The sequence below is a fragment of the Fukomys damarensis genome, unplaced genomic scaffold (assembly GCF_012274545.1).
Source record: "Fukomys damarensis isolate Sample0158 unplaced genomic scaffold, DMR_v1.0_HiC HiC_scaffold_38, whole genome shotgun sequence".
NCBI classification, from domain to species: domain Eukaryota; kingdom Metazoa; phylum Chordata; class Mammalia; order Rodentia; family Bathyergidae; genus Fukomys; species Fukomys damarensis.
In genome coordinates this window covers 25,348,369-25,373,150 of record NW_022900950.1, presented here as the reverse complement: position 1 = coordinate 25,373,150, position 24,782 = coordinate 25,348,369, and the positions used below count along the sequence as shown (strand labels likewise).

The window sequence follows — 24,782 nt, the reverse complement described above, 5'->3', positions numbered from 1 at the left end:
AAAAAAAAAAAAAAAAGTAGACGACTTCAGATTTTTCACTTCTCTCCAAGGGCGTTAGCCTTATCCATAGTCAGGTTGGTCATTTGGTAGCCTCCTCTGCGGTCCAGGCCTGAGATGTCCAGGGAAGATGGAAAAGCATCCACCAAAGGGTGAATCCCTTCTGGAAACACCTTGAGAGCCAACCTTCTTGTTTTGGGGTTCAGTACTAGTTCTCCAGAGACCCTCTGGATAGAAGCAAAACCCGTGACCCAAGAGCACAACACACAAGCTTGCAGGAGGAAAATGACTGTTATTTCTTTTTTGACTCCTCTTGACACAGTAGTTTCTCAGACCTTCCTTGTTTTCAGTGACCTTGATGGTTTTGAGGAGTTCTAGTGAGGTATTTTATAGACTGTCCCTCTGTTGGGTTTGTTTGATGTTTTTCTCATGATGAGACTAATGTTATGGGTTTTTGAAAAGACTACACAGGTAAATTGTCATTCTTATTATGTATCAAGGGCACATACTATCAATAGGATCACTGTTCACATTGACCTGGAACACCTGGCTGAGTAGTGTCTCAGGTTTCTCTGGTAGGTTACTTTGATCTTCTCTGATTTCCATATTGGACTCTTTGGAAGGAAGGAACTCTACAAAGCCTGCATTTAAGGACTGGGGAATGATACTCCACTTCCCCGAGGGAAGATTACCTGCATAAATTATTTAGAATTCTTCTGCAAAAGAAATTTGGCTTCTTCAGCATTTATTCGTTCAATATTTACATCACTATGGACAGCTGAACATTTGTTCTACACTTTGTGCTACAACCCCATACTACTTTATTGCTCAAGTTGTTTCAACTTTGGCTTCTGGGAGTTTGTCTAGTGGGCTCCTATAATCCGGCAGCGTGCTCTGTCAGTGTAGGTTCTTTGTTGTTGTTTGTTTGCTTGGTTGGGTTTTTTTCCCTTCCTTACTGTTTGGTTTTATGGAGAACTACAGGCTCATCTGTGTTATTCTCGGCTCAGCCCTATAATTAGTCATTTTCCAGGGAGTGCTGCTTCCTCTTGTTGGAGACTGTTATTAGAAATAAATTTGGACTCTAGATGCTTTGTGTACATTTTTTAATCCTTTTTGAGCAACCCCATGTAAACTCTGACTTTATCTTTTCATTTTTTAGTAAGTCTGAAACAGTGAGTGAAGTATAGGGGTTGCAAGTAAGAACTCAAGAGTCAGATCTCTTGACTTCATCTCCTAGCTGCAGAAAGAATAGCTTGTGTGGATTTAATCTCTTTGTGCCTCAGTTTCCCCATGTGTATAATGGAACCTGAAAAGTGTTTAATAATGCCTGGCACCTAATCCATGCTCACATATGAAGGGGGTGGTAGTAATTATTTGAGGGCAGAGAAAATCCTGTATCTACAGGGTACTGGTTCCATGACCCTGTAGGTAACAAAATTCATGGATGTTCAAGTCCTTTATATAAAATGGTATAGTATTTGCCTATAACCTATTCACACCTGTATACTTTAACATGTTCACAGCAGGCTGTAATTCATATGTCTTGCTGCCAGGTGGCTTGAACCACCAGTCATACATGCATGACTATCCCTTCCGGTAGCTTTTTATTAATTTTGTTAGAAGACTGATCAAAGTGACTAGATCTGCTTGTACCACTGGTGGTTTAAGCTGTCCATTGAGACAGTCATGCATGTACCACTGGTGGTTTAAGCAGGTGGGAACATGTTAAGTCATCTCTGAATGACATAATACATAACAATGTAAATTCTTTGTACATACTCATTAAATTCAATTGTTTAGGGAACAATGACAAGAAAAGTCTGTTCAGATTCAATGCAGATGCAATTTTTCTCCCAAATATTTTCTGTCCATGGTTCATTGAATCCCCAGATGTGGAACTTGCAGATACAGAGGGCCATTGCACTAGTTCTATTGCTCAAGTTAAATGACTTACCATAACACAGTCAAATGGGGGCTATCGGGTCCTTTTGCCTTGTAATCCTCTCATCTATAAAGTTTTGTTTAGTGTGTGACCCCATGATGAGTGTGACTGATGTGTCACTGGTTCCATGTGGAATATTAGTGCTGGCCTTGGAGCTGGGGGCTCAGGAGTTCCTAGTGGGAATAGACAACATTTTAAATTAATACATGTATCAAGGTGTGTACTTTGAAGAGATTATCAAATATTTTAAGAATGATATGTTGTATAGTTTTTAAGTTCCTTTTGAATGAGGAATGAAAAAGCTGTTTGATTATTAAGTTGAGCCCTTTCTTAATTTTCTCTTTAGTGGACTCATTGGACGAAGCTGGGCCATGCTGTTTGCCAGTGGAGGGTTCAAGGTGAAACTCTATGACATTGAGCAACAGCAGATAACAAACGCCCTGGAAAACATCAGGTGGGTCAGCTGGCACCTTCCCGCAAGATTAAATGGCACTGTTTCTCTTGCGTGCTCTTTCCTATCAGATCCTCAAGGCTGTAAATATTTGTGATCACACATTTCATTTGATGGCTCTTCCAGAGTCTGAACTTATAAAGAGCAGATCTAAGGTGGCTGAAACTACTATAATTATCTGCCATCCTCTTGATAAATATTGTAGCTTTTTCAAGATTGGAGCTATTGTAAACAATGCTCACATGGATGTATTTGTTTCTCCTCATATGTAAATTCAGGAGTTTCTGCAGAATATACTTCATAGTGAAACTGCTGGCTGTTTCACTGGAAGAGATTCTGATGGCTTATATTTTGGTTAATCTCTTTCCATTTTTTTATCTTTTAATCTCTTTCATGTTTTCTTTCACCCTGTGTTTTAGAAATGTATTTTGGTTATATTTAGGTTTTTCTTCTAGTTTGTCAATTCTCCTTTTAGTTGTGTTTAATCTGCAGTTTAAGCCATTTGCTGAGATTATATGAATAATTTAATTTTTTAAAAGTTTGATTTGCCTCTTCTCCAAATATAGTGTTTATTTCCATAGTCTCTTCTGATTTACTTATTCCTTCTTTTTCCATTTTTTTCAAATCATTGAGTAAATACACAGTTGCTTTATACTGTATCTGATAATTCTAGTACATGAGGGTGTCTTAGATCAGATTAATGACAATCAGATCCTGAAATGAAGATTCCTGGGCAAAGGATTTATTAAGGAAGTATTCCCAGGAGAAACCAGTAAGGAGGTACTAATGATAGGATAAAGAAGAGGAAGAAACCAGCTAAGGGTGTGGTTTCAGCAGTCCAAGGCTCCACGTGGTTCCTTGGAAGTTCTGGTGTACTGCAAAGTTGTTTCTTCTCAAGGCAAGGGAATGAAGCCTTCATGTTCCTATATATCCATCATTGACAGTGAGGCTCCCTGGGTGGATTTAAAGTCCTGGGCATTTCCAGATCCCTGGTTTGGTCCAGGAAATATTCTGAGGAAGGGCATACCTGAGGAAGACTTTCAGCCTTTAGCAGTGTAGAACTATAACACCTAGTACTGGTGAGAGGGATAAAAGGCTTCTGGAGTACCAGTGGCCTTCACCATCACACTTTGCCACTAAATTGGAGGCTTTTAATTAAATTCTATATTTTCCTGTACCTAAAAATACTAGCTGACCACCTACTATGTGCTGGGCATATTTAAGCACGGGGGATTAAGCAGTAGACACAATAGAGCTAAGGTCTCTGACCATGAAGAACTCATTCAGTGGGGAAAGGAAGGGTGGAAAAGTAGGGAATATGAAACAAATCACTCAGATGCATGATGTATTCGAGTAAGGGTTGGCAAACCATGGCCAGGTTTTCAAATCTAGCCTGTGACACTGGGTATTGCCCTTTTAGTTTTTAGGCTTCTGGGTTTTTAAAAAAGAGCTTTTAGTTTTTAGAGCACTTTTAGGTTCACAACAACAAAGAAAGGCATAGAGATTTTCTACATAACTTCTGTCCTAATAAGTACGTAAGTAATATACATGTATTGGATGACACATTTGTTATAATAGCGTCACACTGATACGTCATTGTCATTCAGACTCCACAGTTTTCATTAACAGTCACTCTTGACTTAATGTTCTGTGGGTTTGGACAAGTGTATACTGTTTTGACCTGTTGTATTGTAGTACCATGTAGGAGTCTGACCACTCTAAAAATCCTCTTTTCTCTCTCTATTCATCCTTTCTCTCCTTAACCTGTGACAGTCGGTATTTTTCTACTGTCTCCATAGTTTGACCTTTTCCACACTGTCATATAATTGGAATCATATAGCTCATATAGATTGGATTCTTTCACTTAGCAATGCATTGAAATTTCCTCCAGAGCAATGCATTTAAATTTCCTCCATATGTTGTCACGACTTGATAGTTCAGTTCATTTTGATATTCAATAATATCATGTTGGCTAGAGTACCAGTTTATATATTCACCTACTGAAGGACATTCTAACATTTGGCAATTATGAATAAAGTTGCTATGGATATTTGCATGTAGATTTTTGTGTGGACATGTTCTTAACACCTTTGAGTAAATACTAAGGATCATAATTGCTAAAATAGAAAGAATATATTTAGTTTCATAAAGAACCATTGAACTGTCTTCCAGAATGCTTGTACGCCTTTGCACTTTCACCAACAATGAATGAGAGTTCCAGGTGCTCCACATCCTTACCAGCATTTGGTGTTGTCAGTGTTCTAGATTTTAATCAGCCTAATATCTTGTTTTAATTTGCTAATGACATATGATGTGGATCATCTGCTATCTTTCTATCTTCCTTGATTTTGTGTGTGTGTGTGTGTGTGTGTGTGTGTGTGTGTGTGTGTGTGTATGAGTGCTGATTAAACCTAGGGCTTTGTGCATGCTAAGCATACACTGTATCATGGAGCTACATTGCAGCCTAGAGTTCTTTTGTTTTTAAATTTTAAAATGCTTTGACCAAAGGAGGAATCTTGAAAAATTTCCTTACTTACTATGACTCCCTGACTCATAAAAATTATTCTTATTCAGGATCCTTCAGTGATTCTTGTTCACCATTGTGCTGGAAGTAAAAGGCTCCCTGAACAGAGATATCATCAGAGTGAAAGTTTTCATAAAATAAATCTTACACCTCAGTGAAACAGCCAAAACCAGGTGTGGTGGAGCATGCCTGTAATCCTAACACTAGTAGAGTCTGAAGCAGGAGATTTATAAGTTTTAGCGTAGCCTGGACTCAACCTAGTGAGATCCTCTCAGTAAAAAACGGCTGGGGTGAGGTGGGCTGGGGATTTAGCTCAGTTGTTCCGACACCTGCTCTCAAGAACAGTCTTTGATCCCCGGTACCAAAAAACAAAACAAAACAAAAAGGGCTGGGGTTGTAGCTCAGTGCAGAAGTCCTAGGTTGAACCCCTAGTACTGAGAAGAAGAAACAAAGCAAAAATCCAAAAGCCATACAGTCCTTCCTGTTGTAATTTAGGACAATATATACTGGCACCTCTTGAGAGACTACTGATTAAATATGAAAAAGAAACTGAGGCAAAGGATTTCCTCATGTCAAGTAGAGTGTTTGAAAAAGGTGTCAAGATAGAAAACATGGCAATACAAGCAGTTTAACATGTGGATTAATGGAGATTCTTTAAGGTACAATAGAAAATAATGTATCAGTAGACAAAAAAAAAGCTTAAGGGGGAATAAAATTGTAAAGAACTTAAGGAATTCAAGGCATTCCTAAATAAGAAAAATTATATTTAGAGTTGTCTCTCAGACTCCCTACATGATACCAAATTCTGCAGATGCTGAAGTCCTTTATATGAAATGGCATCATATTTGTATAGAACCTCTGCAATCTTCATTTCACATCTCCTGTAGAGTACCTATGATACCTAACACAATGTAAATGCTGTGTAAGTAGTTGTATTGTTTAGAGATTAACGATGAGAAAAGTCTGTACTTATTAAGTACAGATGGAAAAAAAAACTCTTTTTCATTTATTTTCCATCTGTAATTGGTTGAATCTGGGGATACAGAATCCATAGACAGGGAGTAACTATACTATGTTAAAATGCATCTTTCCTTCCCACATTAAGTTGATTATAGTAAGAGCTTTGCAGTTGCATTTTGGAAATGGTTGGTAACATGTCCATGTCTCATATCCTTGGATGGTGACCCTGGCTTGTCAGCAGGCCTAGCCCTTTCGCTGGGTTTCTGGTGAAGGTGTTTGTGGCTAGTAGGTCAGAGCGATGCCACATTAGCCTCAGAGCTGGCTCAGTGTTGGAGGAAAGGGCAGTTAGGGAATTGGAGACCCTGAGTCTCTGATCAGGGAGGTGGAAAACTTTCTATAAAGCCAGAGAGTAAATCTTTTAGGCTTTGGTAATTATAAGATCCCTATCTCAACTTCTGGTGTTGAGTGAGAACAGTCACATTCAATCCCTAAACAAATGGGCAGAGCTGTGTTCCAATAAAACTATTATATGGCATAATAACTTTGGCCTTCATGTAATTTTCACATCACAAATTAATCTTTTAATATTTAAAAACCCATTTAAAATTGTAAAAACCATCTTCATCTCATAGACTGTATAAAAATAGCAGTGGGCCAGATTAGGCCTGTGGGCTAATAGGCTTTTTAATTCCATTGTTGTTTCATCTTTTAATTTGTGCAGCCAGATCGAACTCAATTTTATTTTTTATTTTTATTTTTATTTTTGTTACCGGGGATTGAACTCAGGTCCTTGCGCTTGCAAGGCAGGCCACCAAACTGCTGAGCTAAATCCCCAACCCTGAACTCAATTTTAAAAAGAGAAAATTTCAAGATTCCTAAATTGAAAAGTCCTTCATTTTATTTCTCTGGGTATTTGTATTTTAGACCTTAATTTTAGATATATCATTAATGGGTTTGGTTACTTTTTAAAGTCCTTTTAGGTACCAAGATGTACATGAGGATTTCCTTTTCTATGTTTTTGAGGGGAGATGGCAGGTGCTGGGAATGGAGCACAGACCCTTAGGTGTGATAAGTAAGTGCTCCACCACTGAGCCACAGCTCCAAATATATCTTTTTTAAAAAAATGAGATTAAAGGCTTTTCTATTATTCTATTTTGCTTGAGCTATTTCTTAATATTATTAGTGCCTAATTATATTGAACGTTTAGTTACAAGTCTAAGATTTTTGAACCAGAGAAACCAAAACAATTTGTTACTATTAGCAGTCACACTCTAAAAGGAATAAATGTACTGAATTCTTTATGTGAGTGAGATTTTTAAAAGGGTACCCATATATTTTTCCTCAAGAGCATTGCCTTTATTTTTATAACCCACATGCATTTGAGCTGAATTAATGTACATAGGCAGAACTGGTTGTACTGCTTTGGCAGGAAGTAGGGATCTTAGGGTATCCTGTGACCTCCCACATCATTCTTCTCATGTTATCGCTAGCATATCACATGGAGTTGTGTCATATTGCCCATCCACACATACAAGGTGCACTGAATTCTTGGTCTTGAGCGACTTTTAAGTAAAGCTACCTGTCTTCCTTTCTTTTCTTCTTTTTTTAAAAAATATTTATTTATTTATTTATTTATTTATTTATTTATTTATTTATTTATTTATTTTGTGCAGGGGATTGAACTCGAGATCTTGTGCTTGTGAGGCAAGTGCAGTGCCACTGAGCTAAATCCCTGGCCCTGTCTTCCTTTCTTGAATCATAAGATATTCAAATGCACTATTCCTTTACAGAGAGATTAAGTTAAAAGCACAGATACCACCCCTTATTTTTGTAGATAGTTTGGTCAGTGTGACAAGTTTTGCATTTCAAACTTTTTTCAGCCAGGGAAGAATTATTGCTGCTTCTCTCAGTAAGCACACTATGTCAGGCAGCTGGTTAATAATGACTGTGAGTGTATTCAGTAGACTAGATATTCAGGAACCTAGGACATAAAAGTTCCTGACCTCCTTACGCAGTGAGAATTTAAGATGAGCTGGGTGTGTTAGCACATATCTGTTACCCCAGCCACTTGGGATTTTGGGGCTGCAGATTTGAAGCCAGCTTGGATGACTTAGTGAGATTCTGTTTCAACATAAAAACTATAAAAGGCTGGGGATATAATTCAGTGGTGCAGCATTCCTGGGTTCAGTCCTTAGTACCCCCCGCACAAAATAGACCCTGAAACCAGGGGTATTGTAGTACATAACTCTGTATATACTATATTTTCCTCCCATATACATATATGTATGATGTTTCATTTATAAATTAAGCCAAGTAAGAGATTAACAATAATAGTTGATGAATAATGTAATAAAAGTAAAAGTTATGAGAATGTAGTCTCTTTGCAAAGAGAAAAGACAAGTATTAATATTTTTGGATTGTTGACAGCAAGGAACTGAAATCACAGAAAGTAGAAAGAACCTTGAATACAGGAAGACTACTGTATACAGGATGTATCCTTGGGATGAATTGACTGATGGGTCAGAATAGTTTGTGGCCAACGGATATCCTTCCTAACACTGTTTTGTGGCCTGCATCTACCACTCTAGGTTTGGGGACCCTGAGGTGGGAGACTACATTATAGTCGCGGTATCTCTCACTGTTGGATGTCATGTGATTTCTGGACTAGCTATTAAAAATGCAGAGATAGGTACCATGCATGTTTCTTGTACCCTGAGCCTGGAATATAATAGTACTATCTCAGAAATTATTTTAACTGAAACACAAGAAAATTCTTTCGAGTCTCAAAGGTAATTCTCCTGACCATATATAGGGCCATATGTTTCTGTGATCTGTCCCACCCTTGCAGTTTGTTTCATTTCCTATATTCTAGTTCTTCTTAATATTTTATAGCAGAAAATAGTTGGAATTTTAGTACTTATCATAGAATAATCCTATGTATGTTGAACGCTAATTTTAGTATTTGTGACTGAACCCAGGGCCTTGCACATAGTAGGCAAGTTCTCTATCACTCAGCAACATAGTCACTTTTTTTATTATTTGGAGACTAGGTCTCACTAAGTTGCCTATGTGGACTTGAACTTGAGATCTTTTTGTCTCAGCCTCCCAAGTAGCTGGGATTATAGTAGAAAGTACATCTTGATTCTGACCTTGTAAAAAATGAATATAAACTGAGTGAAGTTGATGTTTTAAAATATTAGGCCAGGCATGGTGGTGCATGCTTGTAACCCCAGCACTTTGGAGGCTGAGACAGGAGAATCACTGCAAGTTTGAAGCTTAGGCCACATGGTGAGTTCAGGCCAGCTTGAATTACATAGTGGGGGCTTTGTCTCAAAAAAAATGTTTTTTAAGACATTAGGAGATTAAAGAAATTATCCTTACAACTCAAATTATGCCAAAGAATTTCAGTGAATTAACAAAATAAAAAAGCTGACATTCAACAGTAATCTTTTTCTGGCAGAGTGGTACAATGAGAAACTTAAAACTTAGTATGTTTACAGCTCATGCTTGAAGGACAGGTTGCCTCTGGAAGCCCACATTAGCAGGTGCTTTTCTGCTCTTTTTGTTCCCCATCAAGTGCCCAGTGTTCAGCATGTATTTGGTCTTAAGTTATTCTCAGATGACAAAAGAGGCATTTAAAAAAGAAAAACTGAAATCAAGTAAACAGAGTTGTAACATGAACCATAGATCTATATTGGAGCTGGTCTTGTTTTTCCATATATTGGGTAGGCCATTCTAGCCTTCATGGGACCAGGACATTCTGATAGAGTCCTTGTGGATGTCTCAGTGACCAATCACCCCCACTCCAGGGATGAACAAGCTGGCTTGTCTGGCTTGAGTCCCAGTTGGAAGTCATCATCTCTGGGTGTCTCTGCACTTGTCCAGTTTGTCACCTACCATGTTTCAACTGGCTGGAGATGGTCATTCTGGTACTCACCCCTTTGACAATGACTCAGCTTTAAATAGGGTAGGAGTTAATAAATGATCAGACTCAATCTCTGATACAAAGTGCCCTGTACTTGTCTCTTAAGTAATTGAAATGACTGCTGAAGTCTGGTGTTGCCAGTGATCACGTCTCTTGTTTTAACTTGTCACCCTCCTTTCTGCCCTGACCTAATTTTGTCTTGAATTCTGTTTTGATCTGGATGCTGCTGACTTAGTTGTATTCTGCTTTGAAATTTAAGTTTTCCCACATATCTTTCACCAGAATAAATGAAAACAATGGACTATAAAATGGTGACAAATCACTATCCTCTCTATCTGATGTCCCCTTTGCAATTTGATTTTGCTGCTTTTAGCTCTGACCCTAGCCTGGCCATGGACTTGCACTGGCTAGTGGGACATTAATCAGTGTGACTCCTCAGAAACTGGAAAATTGAGATCCCCTCACCTGCCATTGGAAACTTTTCCTCCCACCTCTGTCTAGCCAGCCAGAGAAATGAGCTCAGCTGCTGGCCAGCGCCAACCAACATGAATTACTAGACAAATAAGCGAAGTCCCCAAACAGCTGCCCTGTGACGGTAGCGGCATGAGTGAGCCGAGCTGAACCCAGCCATGTTTACCAACCCCCACGACTGTGACTAGGGATGGTAGGTAACTGATACCAGGAGCCTTGGCTGGACTTCTAGGGTTTGGAACCACAACTGTGGTCTAAGGTTTAGGGTCTTCTGGATTTGTCTTTCTACAATGTTTGTGTCACTGGGGGAATTATGTAGGAAGCTTTCAATCCCAATTCTTATCTTAAAGGAACATTCCATAAATAAAGTTTTATTGAGACACACCCCATTAAAAGAAGTAGATCAGTGATATGTAAATAATAAACACAATGTGAGATTTTAGGAGAAGTAGAACAGTTCCAGCCACACTGATTGTGGAAAGAGTGGATCATGGAAAAGGCAATGTTTGAACATAGATTTTGTAAGTAAGTTAGAGAAAACATGCCAGGAAAATAAACCAATTGTATTTCCATACATTGGGAAGACACAATTAGAAAATATAATAAATTTACTACAATTATCAACAAATGTAAATAGGCATAAACATAAGAAAAATGCAGAAGATGTTCATGAAGAATTTTCTTCAGATTTATGCAACAATAGACAGATAATCCATTTTGGGGCAAAAGCCAGACATTAGTAGTTTAATTACCTTGAAGTAGGGTGCAGGGGGCAGCTGGTGATGGGATTGAGGAGTTTAGGAGTAACCTGAAGTTCTGTGGTCAGAAGTTCACACAGTGGCCATGGATTTGTCTGGTCATTCAGCTGATTGATCTCTGTGTTCACAGATTCTGCTGTCACTTGGCTGTCACGGGGACAGTTCAAATTATTGCTTCATTTCCTTTATTTATCTTTCTTCACAGACAGAAATAGAATTGCCTTATCTGATTTGTGAAAGCCTCTTTTTTTCCTCCTCAAAGAGAATTTTAATATGAAAACCAACAGCAGAGATTTGGCTTTCACAGGAGTCTGACAAGAGTCTCCCAGCCTCTTCAACAGAATATAGTATACATATGGGAAAACACTTCAGCTTTATCCAGTAAAAGCAGATTATGTGGTCAGATTTCAAGCATCTCATATAGTTAGGCTTCTAGTACTAAATCTAGTTCAGATTCTTGAATACATGCTTCACAGAATATGACCAATGACACTATTTCAAAAGGACCCTGCTTCATATTACTTTATTTTAAAGCCAGAGTTCTTAGATCTTATACTTGAAAAATGTTGAATTCTTTGAATCATATGAACTAGTCATAGAAACATTCTGAATTGGATTTTGGAGAGGAGTCAAGGAAAAACCATTATCCAAGGAAGAAAAACAAATTGTCCCTAAGAACTTTCACACAGATGTGGCCTTGTGGAAAATGTGAAAGTCTTATCTGCTAATTTTGCATCTAAATTCTTTGGTGGTGGGGGGATTCTTGGCTTTCACTAGATGCTAGATTTAGGAGTGACTTTTGCCAAACATTTTGAGGACACATGCTTCTGTCACAGACCTTTGTGCTTCTGTGCAAATTGCTTAGGTGGTATTAGGGATGTGGGCTTGAGAATGGGATGTATCTTGCCTCATCTCATGACTGTGTCTTAGTCTGCATTGTGTTGCTATAGCAAAATACTTGAGACTGGATACTTCAATAAAGAAAGGTTTATTTAGTCACAGTTTTAGAATTGGAAGTTCAACATTTAGTTGACCCCTCTGTTCTGGCTTTGGTGAAGGCCTGTAGCTATATCACAAATGGCAGATGATGTGATATGGTGGTCATGGGAGGGGGTGTGTCACATGGCAAGACAGGAAGTGGGAAACTGGAGAGGGGCCAGGCTTGCTCTTTTGCAACTGGCTCCCATAGGAACTGATCTTGCAAGACCTAACCCACTCCTGATATAGCATTAATCGCTTCCTGAAGGTGCTCATGACCCTGTCACCCCCCAGCAGGCTCCACCTCTTAAAGGTTTCACCACCTTGTACCACCACACAGGGGGTCAGGCTTCCACCCCATGACTTTTGGGGAGCATCTGAGTCTCCCTGTGAGTGTTTGACAGTGACACATGAAACTCTACAGTACTACTTCTATTAACTGGGCTTGAAGAAGAACCCAGAAGGCAGGCAGAACAAGGAAGAGAATGGCACTCAGAGAACTGAAGGGAAAGGCAGGTTTATTCACTAGCTAGTGGGCCCAGCAGAAATTGCTTTCCAGAGTCTGGGGCCTGTTTCTAAGTTTATTTTCATATTTATCTGTTCTTTAGTCAGGGTGGGGGAGCAAGCAGAATTTTATAGAAGCAGAACTTAGCAAAAGGTAGGGAAATAGAGGTAATGTTGCTTTTTACAGTTTATCTTTAAGACATAGGGAGGTAGGTGGTTGTGTTTCAGCAGTTCATCTTCCAGGCACATTGACCTTTGTGGGTTTAGCGGGAAGGTAAAGCCTTAGACTATCAGCCTTAAACTGTCCCTCTCTGCCAAGCTTTGAGACTCAGTCTCTGCTCTGTCTTTTGTTTTTTCCACTTCAGGCTGGTCCCTGATACCTTAAACTTTGGTAGAATTGATTGACTGAGGCTTATGTGGTCTTCTTCTCTGGGTTGCCCCTACCCTTCTAATCTCAGTATTCTCACCTGCCTGCAGGGAGAAATAAGTGTTCCCGAAAGAGGAAAGGGAAGAAGGTAAGAGGGTACAGCCCCTGCTAGTGGGCAGATCCACTGCCTTCCTAGAGTTTGAATAGGGATCTGCCCCCTTCTCCCCATATAGCTGTCTCAGATCTTCAGGACTTAGGGTAGGTGGGAGGTGAAATTGTAGCATTTCCCTTGGGAGTTCATGGTAGACAGGCACTGAGTTTCACAGAAGAAATGTAACTCCTGACCTTTATTCATGGGAGCTTGCATTGTACATGATGAAAAGCAGGGAGTAAAGTATGAAATGAAATGAGGGTGAAGAGTGAGTGAGGTCAGTGTAACTCAGGCATTAGAGTCAGATCTGACGTGGGTCTCCCTTTCTTCCTCTAGAATATTGTATTGATCAGCTCTGTGTTGCTGTTATGAAATGTCTGAGATAATTTCTGAGAGAAAATGTAGTTTGGAGTTTTAGTCCATGATTGAATGGCTCCATTCTTTGGTCCCCTGAGATACCAGATGGCAACAGCAGGGAGTGGATGGTGAGAAAAACTGCTTATGTCAGAAGCCTGGGGCAGAAAAGAAGCAGCAGCTGTCCCTCAGCTCCCCCTGTGGGCATGCCAACAATTTAGAGCCCCCACGTGGCCCTGCTCTTTAGTGTTGCACCACTTTCTACTGGCACCTGGTCCTAAAGACCCATCGACGTTTGGGGGACACTCAACCTCCAAACTATAGCAGAAATGGAAACATAATAGTATCTTCCTCATAAGGTGGTTTGAGAATTAAATAAGAGAATGCCTTCAGAGTCCTGAGTGCTTGATCTATGCCTACTTCAGTTCCCACTGTGTGCAAGGAGTATGAAGAGGGTGGTGCATGAGAGTCACACTTAAAGAGATGATTTTTTTTTGAGACAGGGTCTCACTATGTAGTTGAGACTGAGCTGGAACTCACTGTCCAGGCTGGTCTCAAACTCACAGCGATCCTCCTGCCTCAGCCTCCCGAGTGCTGGGATTACAGGCGTGGGCCATCATGTCCAGCCAAAGAGATAAATTTTAATTGGGTACTGATGTTTGTGTGATGTTCACATTGCTTCAGAGGTGAAAGAAGGATAGATAGACATGAGCAGGAGATCAGGAAGCAGTGTGGCTCGTTTGGGTGAACAGAAGAGCACTTGGCTGAAAGAGCACATACCTCCAGGCAGCATCAGAAAGGACTGTGGTAAGAAAGTAGGCTGGAGTAACTGGAAGTGGACTTTGACTTCTTATCTGTAGTGGATTGAATGATGATCCCCTATACCAAACTCATGTTGAAACTTAACTCTCAAAGCAAAAGTGTTAAGTGGTGGGACATCATGGGATTATCACCCTTACACAAGTGCTGTTGGCTGAAGGAGCCTCTTATGCACTTGTCATTTTCAGCATGTGAGAATACATCTTTGAACCTTTTACTTTACCCTGTAAATGCTTATTCAGTTGAAAAATTATTATGCCAGGGTGGCACCATGCTTGGTCTGAGTGCTGTGAAATTTGTGATCTCTTGTACAGGCTGATAGCATGATGTCAGATCTTATAGGAAAACATAGGTAGATTGGAAGAGAGATAGAGGCCACCACATACAGATATCTGGGTAAGATGTTGCAGATGGCAGCAGTGAAGATAAAGAGTAGTACCAAAGACTCAGCCGAGAGTCTCAATCTTCTGCAAGGCAGTATGACATAAGGTGAAAGAAAGACATGGAAGGCGATACTCTTAAGTGGTATAAATAGGACACGTATGTGTAAGTTCCAAATAGTTTCTCCAGTGTGAGAAACTGAAAGTATAAATTAGGACTAAAAGGTATAATAGATAATGTGAAATATGAAGAAAAGGGGCAAAGGGGAAGGGGAAATGGGAGGGGTAGGGGAAAGGAAAGAAGGGAATGGAATAAATATGAGATAATGGAAACAAAGTCTTTGTAGATAGGGAGGGCGGGAGGGGTTGAAGGGAGGGCAGGGGAATGGGGAAAAATAAGAACCAAGACTGATTATGTAGAGGTACAAATTTCCAACAATGAATGTCATTATGTTGTATATGTTAAATGTCCCCAAAAAATTAATTAAAAAAATGAAAGACATGGAAACAACACTTTAACAAAAAGTGAGGAACTGGGATGGACCATACATAGCATGTGGCAAGGGCCCCAGGAAACCAGGACCCTTGGTATTTATTGATTACACAAACATGGGTAAGAATAGGGTGGGGGATGTGTGTGGCATCCAGTGATATCAGTTGGCACAGGAAAGGCTTGTAGAAAGGAAGGTAAGGTATTCTTACAAAAGGAACAGAGCTCACCAAAGGTCAGTAGTCCTTAACTAGTAAGTTATTAGAACGATTAAGGGAGGAGTAGCTCTGTGAATAGAATGTGTTTTAGAGCCATGTGGTCCTCAGCAACCTGGTGATGATATCTCACTTAGGAGTCCTGCAACTTCACGGACTGAGACTTAAGCCTCTCACAGCCGATGGTGGGGGTGGGGGATGGAGGGTAGGGGTGGGCAGTGGGTATGTTAGCCTGTGTACCATTCAACATTCTCCTGTAAGTCATGTAGGCTTAGGTCTGGCCCTGAATTCTGAGTGCAATGTGGCCAATTGTAAGGAAAGAATAACTGTTCCATGTTACAGCCTGCTCTAACTTTGATCAGGGGGTCTGCCACAGAGGAGGAGGGGTAGATGGAAGTGCCACCTTGAAGGAGGAGTAACTAGGTAGCAATAAGACAAAGAAGGAAGGTGTCAGGATGCAGTGTAGGTTTTAATCATGGGTGCCTAGGAGTTTGGTGATGACTGATACAACATGAGATACTAGGAAGAGGATGTGATTGGGTAAGAAAGTACTTAGGTTTGGGCACCTGTGTATGGGCTGTACTTTACTGTTTGGGTGTCTATGATTTTTTTCTTGTGTTGAAAACTGGAGTTGAAAATAATATAATGTTGCTCTTCCTCTGAGGGTCATTATTGTTGCTGTATGCTTTTTAATGGTTTTCCTAGACCAGTTCTACAAAGTGTGTATTTTTGTTAGTGTGTGGCCCTGAAAGCTCTACTTGCTTGGTTCTGCAGTCATCTTATAATTGTATAGAGAGTTCCTGAAATGCCTTGGATGAGTGAGCCATGTCTTTGTAGAGGGTGCTACAGTCGTGTTTAGGAGGGATTTCTATGCTCCAGTAGGCAGTGTGCAGCTCTGCCTTTGCTTCTACTTCCTACTGGTTCACAGCCTGGAGGTCTGCTAGAGTTAGATAGAGATGGGGCCGACTCAGCTCTCGTGGATGCGCACAGCCCTGTGTGGTGTTGCCTTCTCAGTTCTCTGGAGCATATCAAAGCTTTGCAAGCCCACTGTAAGAATCCCATGTATCACTTCTCCCTCCCTCCCTTCTTCCCTGTCTCCCTTCTCCCTCCATCCCTTCCTTTTCTTATAGGGGTGGGGTTCTTGTCAGCCTGCTCAGGCAGCTATGATGTTAAACAGTTGTTACAGGTTGTCATTTTTGGCAAACACGCTGGGATAGGGCCATTCACACAGCCTGAGCTCCAGTTATGTAAAGTAAAGATTGGCCCCGTGCTTTTCTGTGGACTTGCTAGATCACAGCCACAGTTTTCTGAGGAATGGGCTTGGAGGAATTCCACCCCCTCTGGTGGCTGCTGGTTACTGTTTCAAGCCTACAGTGGGGCAGGAGAGAAGAGGACGAGGACAGATGTGGGCTGCGACAAGTTAGAGTGCCACATATCTGATCTATTGAACTCCAGACATTTTTCTCCCTGGATTCTTGCAAGCCTTGAGTTAATTTCTAGAGTTCTATAAGTTGATCTCGATTCCCCTTTTCCTTCAAGTTCTCATTGCTTTTATGTAGAAGTGGATGTTTGGAGGTGCTTACTTTGCCATTCTGAAAGTGATCTCTCTCCTAGATTGCTTTTGAAGCAAATCCTAAACATGTCAGTATACAGTTTTCTGATAACACAACAGAACTAGGTAGGCTTGTCCCCCTGGAGGAAACCGGCAGAGCCTCCTGTGCCAACCAGTAGGAGAAGGAGTCCTGGTTCCTTCCCAGTGAGTGATAAAGGGTGGGGTAGGAGGCATGTGTGGTTCTCGAGCACAGATCCCTGAGAGGTGAACCAGAAACCTAGGGAAAAGCAGCTTCCATCTAGGTTCCCACCTGACGCCACCCCTGGAGGAATACAGAGTATAGGAAGGACTTCTACAGGGCAAAAAAAGACAGGAAGCCCAGTTTCTTTTATTGAGAGAAGTAGTAACTAAAGGAAGGCAGCATGTATAAGTGGGTTAGGCAGTGAGCAGGGAAGAAGGAAAACTTGGATGTTGAAAAGGTCTGAAGATAGTGGAATCATATACTTATTACAAGAGAAAATAAAAGTCAGTTAAGAACAAGTAATAGGAAATTATCATAGCAGAAATACCTCTGGATAGTTTTAAGGAGATAGGATCCAGGGCTAAACAAGTATCAACTTTGGAACAGAAAAAAGCTGGTTTAGTCTGTCATCCTGTTTCAGATCACATTTCAATATTGGTGTTGTGAAAATTTGTGTATTGGCTCATGTGTGCAGTTTAAATTCTTACTCCTTCACCTGTGGTTTTAGGAGCTTTCTTAATATCAGGTGATACCAGAGTTGGTTCACATCACTGCAGTAGAGTCAGTTGTCTTCTGGGGTTACAGAAGGAAAGAGACTGTGTGACACTGTAGGTAGGACATCGGTGCTACTCTGAAACAGCAGTATTCTGGTTGGGTTAAAGATACAGATTGTTATGTTGGCTGAATATCTCTTAAATGAAATGCTTGGAATCAGAAGTATTTCAGATTTCGGACTTATTGGATTCTAGAATATTTGTAAAATCTATATCGATGTATATATCATCTATCTTTGAAGCAGGACCCAAGTCCAGACATGGAGCTGATTTATATTTCAAGTATAATTATACATATATGCTGCTGGTGATCTGACACAATATTTCACATAATTTTGTGTATGAAACAAAGTTTCATAATGTGAAATTTTCTACATGTGACATTAAGGCAGTCTCAAAAATTTTAGATTTTGGACCATTGTAGATTTTGGAGTTTTAGATGAGGAATGTTCAGTATGTATTTACATTTAAAAAAATTAAAGCAGTATGTGCATAAAGATAATGATTATTATGAGGTTTACAACTTAAGCCTGTAGCCTCTCACTGGAACTCTCAAACATCAGTATCTGTGTGTCTCCTTTCTTTGACTCTTCAGTTTCTCCAGAAAAAGTTCCTGCTAATCTCTGTCTGCCATTCTGGTTGTCACATTTCTGGGCCTGGAATAGGTGTGTGTATGGTCAGTGCTGTGTTTTTGTGGTATGGTGTGGTTGTGTGGTGCAGTGCAGTTTGTGTATAGTGATATAGAGTGTGCTATAGGGTGTGCCTGTGTGGTACGCGGTGTGACAGAATGTGTGTATATTGTGGTACTCTGTGGCTTAGTGTGTGTGATGTGTGTGATGTATGGTATGTGGTACTAGTGTAGTGCTTGTGCAGTGTGTATGAATCTTGTGTGTGCATGCATTGTGTGTTTATGTGATGTGCTATGTGCTATGTAACGTGTGGTTTGTGTAGTGTGTGTAGTGTGGTATGTAGTGTGTGTGGGATATGTATGAGTGGTATGTGTGCTATGTCTGGGGGGGCCTGCCCTTTTGGTATTGTGCCTTATCTTACACCTCTTCTGCCCTGTGTCTGGTCTGTCTCAGTATAGTTTCTATAGGAGTGAGTGGGTGAGGGCTGTGGGCTCTCGGCAGACACTCTCCAGCTCCTGTCCACACTCACTGTACCATCCTATCTGGCTCCTGTGGCTTCAGCCCTGCCCAGGCTGGGGGGAGTCGCTCTGACTTGCTCCTCCTCGGTGCGTTCCTGTCTCCACACTTCCCCTTCTGCTCAGCCATTCACCGTATCACTTTTACATTATTTTTCATCTTGCAAAATATTCATATCTTTAAAAAAATGTCGTTGACCTGGTTTTAAGGTTTCTGGAGGGGGCAAAGATAAATTTATGTGTATAAATAAATATATTTACCATGTGTAACGTAAAGCGCAAGGCCTAGATTATTATGTGAAGCAATTGCAATATACAAGCCAAAATGATTTTCTAATTCATTATTTAACTATCTGTGAGCAGATACTTCCTAAATCGATTCATTTCTGAATTCTAGTTCACATGGAATTTCACCATCTTACCACTTTTAAGTGTACTTTTAAGTTCAGGACATGCACATTGTTTGGCAACCAATTTTGAGAACTTTTTCATTTTCTAAAAATGAAACTCTGAATGCATTAAATAACAGCTGCCCATCTCCCCTTTCCCTTCTGCTTGTGACAACTACCGTTCTCCTTTCTTTTCTATGAATTTGACTACTCTGGATGTCTCGTGTAAGTGAAACTATGGAGTAGTTGACCTTTTGTGGCTGGCTTCTTTCGCTTAGTGTAGTGGCTTCTGGGTGCACCTGTTGTGTACAGGACAGGATCTTCTTCCTCTTCCAGGCTGAGAGCTCTTCGGTGTGTGCATGTGCCATGCCTGGCTTAACCATTCATGTATCTGTGAACACGCAGGTTGCCTCCATCTTTGTTCTTTCAGAACAACGTTGCTGTGAACACAGGTGTGCGGATACCTCTTGGAGATTCTGCTTTCAATCCTTTTTGATACATACCAGGTCAATGGTAGATTTATTTTTAAAATTTTGAGGAACCACTCTACTATTTTCCTTAGCAGCTGCACCATCTTTCATTCCTACCATCAGTCAGTGCACAAGGGTTCTAATTTCTCTATAGCCCTTCTCTTTTAAAAGAATAAATGAACATTTCGAATAAAACTTCAAAAATAGAAATATCACACCATTCATACATATTCTACCTTACAGTGAGAATTGTAAACATTTTTCCCCTCTCAATTTAAATGAAAATTTAACTTAGCTGGAGTACAAGTACAGTACAAGTACAGTACTGTGTTCTGTGTTGTAGTGTTAGACTGACCTCTAGAGGTGGAACTGGTATGTCACAGCCATTTATTAACACACCTTAATTAGTGTGAAGGCCCACCATTGTGACTTCAGTCAACACTATTTCAAATATGTATTTACTAGATTTAGCTCAAACTGGTTCTTCCTTGATTTTTAGCAGTCAAGCATATAAATCTTTAAATTTATAATCTGTTGCAAAGATGCTGAAGAGCCTGTCCAGCTTATATAAACTTCCTGATAAATGGATAAGAAATGTATTTTGTTTTGTGCATTTTTTTCGTGAACTGGCTTTATAACCCACTGCTTCAAGAAACCTATTACACATGAAAAAATGCCTCCACGTTGAGGGGATAAGGGATATTGAGTGTCCTACTGTTGTTTTCTGTGTGATGACAGCTGAGGAGGACCTCTGATCCTTTTGATCATCTAAAGTAAGCCATTTTCTGGCCCATTTTATTTTGTCTTATTTTTTGTGGTGCTGGAGATTGAACACAGAGCCTCACATGTGCTAGGAAAGTATTTTACTACTGAGCTACATTCTCCTCAACCCATTTTAACTTTTTGAAGTGTATGTGTGTATAGATATAAACTCCTATCTATATATCCCCCCACATTTTAGTAGATATATTACAGATCTTCCAAATGATTTACATGAGAATAATCTAATGTTTTCTCTCCCTCTTAAAAAGTTCAAGTCTAAGCCTCATTGACCTACATTGTCTTTTACCCTTTTTATCCCCTAGGCGGGAAGACACTCTGACTGGTCAGTGGCGGGACTCATGATCTTTTCCACAAAGATTGTTTTTGCTTCAGATAATATGGAAACTCATTTATACTTTGGCATATCCCCTTTTCAGTAAGGACAGTGACACCTGTTATACCTAAAAGCAAACAAAATGCACAACATTAAGGAAGCAAAGAAACTGAAACCAAAGCAAAGAGCATCCTGTTGGGTCTAAGTGGCCTCACAGAACAACAACTTTAGACAATATTGCTCTTAGCTATGACAAGAGACAAGCAAGACCACTTCATAAATCTGAGCATGGGAAAAAATAAGGTCACTTATAAATACTGAGCACCCCTTTCTTGGTTCCAGCTTTGTCTAGGTCTAGTCTCCCTTCCATCTGGAGAAGATTTAATGAGGTACTCAATCTTCCAGTTGCCTATGCTTTCTCACAGCATCTCAGAGAGTGAGCCCCACTCCCTTTGGCCTCCTGGTGATTTCCCAGGGAGTACAAGTCTGGTTACAGGTCCTCTCTGGCACCCTCTTCCTGAGAAGCGTTGCTGAGAGCCCTGTGTGCATCTCCCTGTCTCTGCAGATCCAATGTCTTCTCCTGCTGTGTGCTCCTCTTGGCTTTTGGCTGAAGGACATGCACAACTTAAAGAAAAACCATCACAGGAAGATAAGTATTACATGACCTCACTCTTATGTAGAATCTGAAACTGTTCATCTCACAGAAGACAACAGAATGGCAGTCACCAGTGCCTGGGTGGAGCAAGAGGGAAGAAGGGAGGTTGATCAGAGGTATTGAGTTGTACTTAGGTAGAAGCAAGAAGACCTTTAGTGCTAGCGCATAGTAGCATGAACACAGATAAATCTTGTATACTTTATTTTAAAAGCTAGAGGGATTTTGAATGTTTTTACCATAAAGAAATGATAATCGTTACAGGAGATAGATATATTTGCATTGATTTGAACATTCCATATTGTGTACATGTACCTAAACATCACGATACTCCATAAATAGGTATAATTTTTATCTCTTATTAAAAAAATGTGATGTGAAATGATGTGAAAACTACTTGGCTTACTGATAAAAAAACCCACTGAATATTTTGGAAAGCACAGCTGTTGTTGTTTCTTAGGCAACTGTGTATGTTTGTGTGCAGATTTTGTCTGGTTTATTTAGTACTTCTTGAATTAAAAGCAGAATTGGCTACATAATTTGTGTCTCAGCACAAATGCTAATGTGGGGCTCCTTATTCAGATTGTACTGAGAACTTCAAGACAGCACAGTATTAATCCAGCTGGGCCCTCTGAGCAGAGACTCTGGGCGACTGCATTAGTCACATACCAGGAAGTTGGAGTTGATCATGAGACACTGTCTGTCAACTCTTCATTCTAGGGGACAGACCCAGGGACGAGGATGAAGAACCAGTGTTTTCTGGTCCTTTTCAGCCCCACCCAGTGAGCCTTGTTTTATCCTTTATTTTTTACAAGTTTAATTTAAACAGTTTAAAATTGTAGTAAAGTACATATAACAAAATTTATAATCTCAACCATTTTAAGCACACATTTGAATGGCATTAAGTATATTCACATTGCTGTGCAGACTTTACCACCGTCCATCTTCAGAATTTTCAGTCTTTTCAAACTGAACCTCTGTACTCATTAAATACTAACTATCATTCTTCCAAACCCTCTGGCCCTGAAAACTATTATCCTACTTTCTTTCTCCATGAATTGGACTACTCTCCATATATAAGTAAAATCATATAGTATTATCCTTTTGGGTCTGACTTATTTCACTCAGCCTGGCATCCTCAAGGTTCATCCACACTGTGGCATGTGTCAGAACTTCCTTCCTCTTTAAAACTGGATAACATCCAATTGTGAATATATACAACACTTTGGATGTCTTCTTTTATTTTGACTATTCATAAACCCTTAATGGTGATCCTACTCTTGGCTGTTGTGAGTAGTGCTGCTATGAATATAGGTGCACCAGCATCTTTTTAAGACTCTGCTTTTGGTTCTTTTGGGTCCATACCTGAGGTAGAGTTTCTGGATCATGTGGTAATTCTATTTTTAACTCTTTGAGGAAACTCCATAGTTTTCCATTGAGGCTGCATCACTTACAACTGCACCAAAGCACACAAAAGTTCCAGTTTCTCCACATCCTCACAACACTTGGTATTTTCTGGGGATTTTTGTTTTATTTTGTTTTTAATAATACTGTAATGGGTGAGGTGGTATCTCACTGTGATTGTGATTTGCATCTTCTTGGTAAGTAGTCACATTGAGCTTTTCTTCTAAATTTATTTTTGATTACTTACAGCAACTACTCTCTTTCTCTTTCCAAGAAAGGAGATGAAGTTGCTGGAGCAGTCCGGTTCCCTGAAAGGTGCCCTGAGTATGGAACAGCAGCTGTCACTCATCAGTGGTTGCTCCAACATTGCAGAAGCAGTAGAGGGAGCCATGCACATTCAGGTGAGCAAGGACATTGACACCCAGTCTGTGGGGCTGAAATTGCTTCTGTCCTATCTGGAAGGACAGGGCAAGATAGAAGGGAGAGGATGGTGTGGACATTGTGAGCCCTCAAAGTCAGGATTTTGTTTTGTGTAGTAGGAAGCAGGGTCTTCAAAAGCATTCCTCATAGAGGTTCTCAGCAAATTATTATGATAGGGTTATATCTTAGAGGTGTTATAATTTTGAGCAGAAATAGATATTTTGGATTGCTAATGCTATTTTATTTTATCAACTTCAGAAATGAAAGATTATATTCTTGTTCTCGTATATAATTAAATAAAAGCTTACAGAAGTCTCCTAAAAGAAAACCTTTCATTTGTGTTTAACCTTTCCAACAACTTTGCTTAAATAAAGAGGAATCCTCACAAGCACTATTACCTGGGCTGCAGGGGAAGCTGGGGGTTAGGTTGAAGCTTGGTGACCTTCCCAGGATGTCCTATCCAATGCCCATAGACGTCCCTATCCTGTCTAAGAACCCAACATATAATGTTGTCTTCTGGAAGGGCACAATTAGGGTTTAAGTGAATTTACCTAAAACTCAGAGTCATTATTCCCAGTAACCTTCCTTGATACTTTATATTCTGAGAGTCGTACATTTTATGTTGTTCTTAGGATGATATTCTAACTGAGAATTCAGAAGCAAACCACAAAGGCTGTGCATGTTTTATGGTCAGCTGCTGCTCTGTGATTGAGGTCAAAATAGAGGAGATAAAGATTCTAGGTCTTTGTGGTTCTAAAGTTTCTCTTCTCTTTTTAAGAAATATGAATAAAACATGTTTAGGACAGAACATAAAGCAAGAACTGTTTTGTTAATTCCTTTTGTCTTTCAAGTATACAGCAGTACCCCCTTATCTATATTGACCTGCAGTTAATGTGGTCCAAAAGTATTTTATGTTTGACTCTTTCAAGAAAGAGGCCACATTTGTACAACTTTTACAGTAGTGTATTGTTTTAATTGTTCTATCTTTATACTTATTGTTATAAATGTCTTACTGTCCCTAATTTATAAATTAAACTTTATCATGAAAAAATGTAGTATGTGTAGAGTCGGTACTACCTCCAGTGTCAGGCCTATCCTGGGGGTTTAGGACAGTCATGTCCCCTGTGGATAAAGGACTGATGTCCTCTATCTTTCCAATGGGTGAGGGCAGTATAAGACTACTGGCCCCTACAGGGGATTGGGGGGCTCCGTAATGTGAACTTTCAAATGCCCCCATTCCCACATCACTGAAGTCATGTTTGTAGCTTTCTGGAGAGCACAGGAACCGTCCAGGTCTGGTGTGGGCAAAGAAGTGTCTTCATATGAGCTTAGCTTGTAAGGTAAGTGTCCTCTTCTTACATCAGGCCACCAGGGAAGTGGCAAAGGAAGATAGGCTTCCCTTCCCCTGGAGCATGTATTCAGACCCACTCTTACTTAGATTAGGTGGCCTTGGCATATTTTGCATTTAGTACATGTGAGGCTTTGGCAAACTTCTTAGAAGTGGTAAACTCTTCTTCTTTATCTTTAAAATGAAGTGATAGCCACAGCCCTGGGATTTCCTTCAGGGCTCATAT

The 24,782-nt window shown here is 40.0% G+C and overlaps 1 protein-coding gene across 6 annotated transcripts in view; it reads left to right on the top strand.

Annotated features, from left to right (window-relative positions):
* Window positions 1–24,782, top strand: part of Cryl1 (crystallin lambda 1) — a 125,040-nt gene that overhangs the window by 19,723 nt on the left and 80,535 nt on the right. For 5 of the 6 annotated variants that reach the window (XM_010633798.2, XM_010633799.2, XM_010633802.3 and 2 more), the window contains 2 exons: window positions 2,286–2,393; window positions 23,063–23,189. In XM_010633798.2, the coding sequence (XP_010632100.1) occupies window positions 2,286–2,393; window positions 23,063–23,189 (235 nt within the window). Of the gene's footprint in view, window positions 1–2,285; window positions 2,394–22,081; window positions 22,167–23,062; window positions 23,190–24,782 lie in introns of those variants that run through there. The other variant, XM_033759882.1, reaches the window with a different exon arrangement.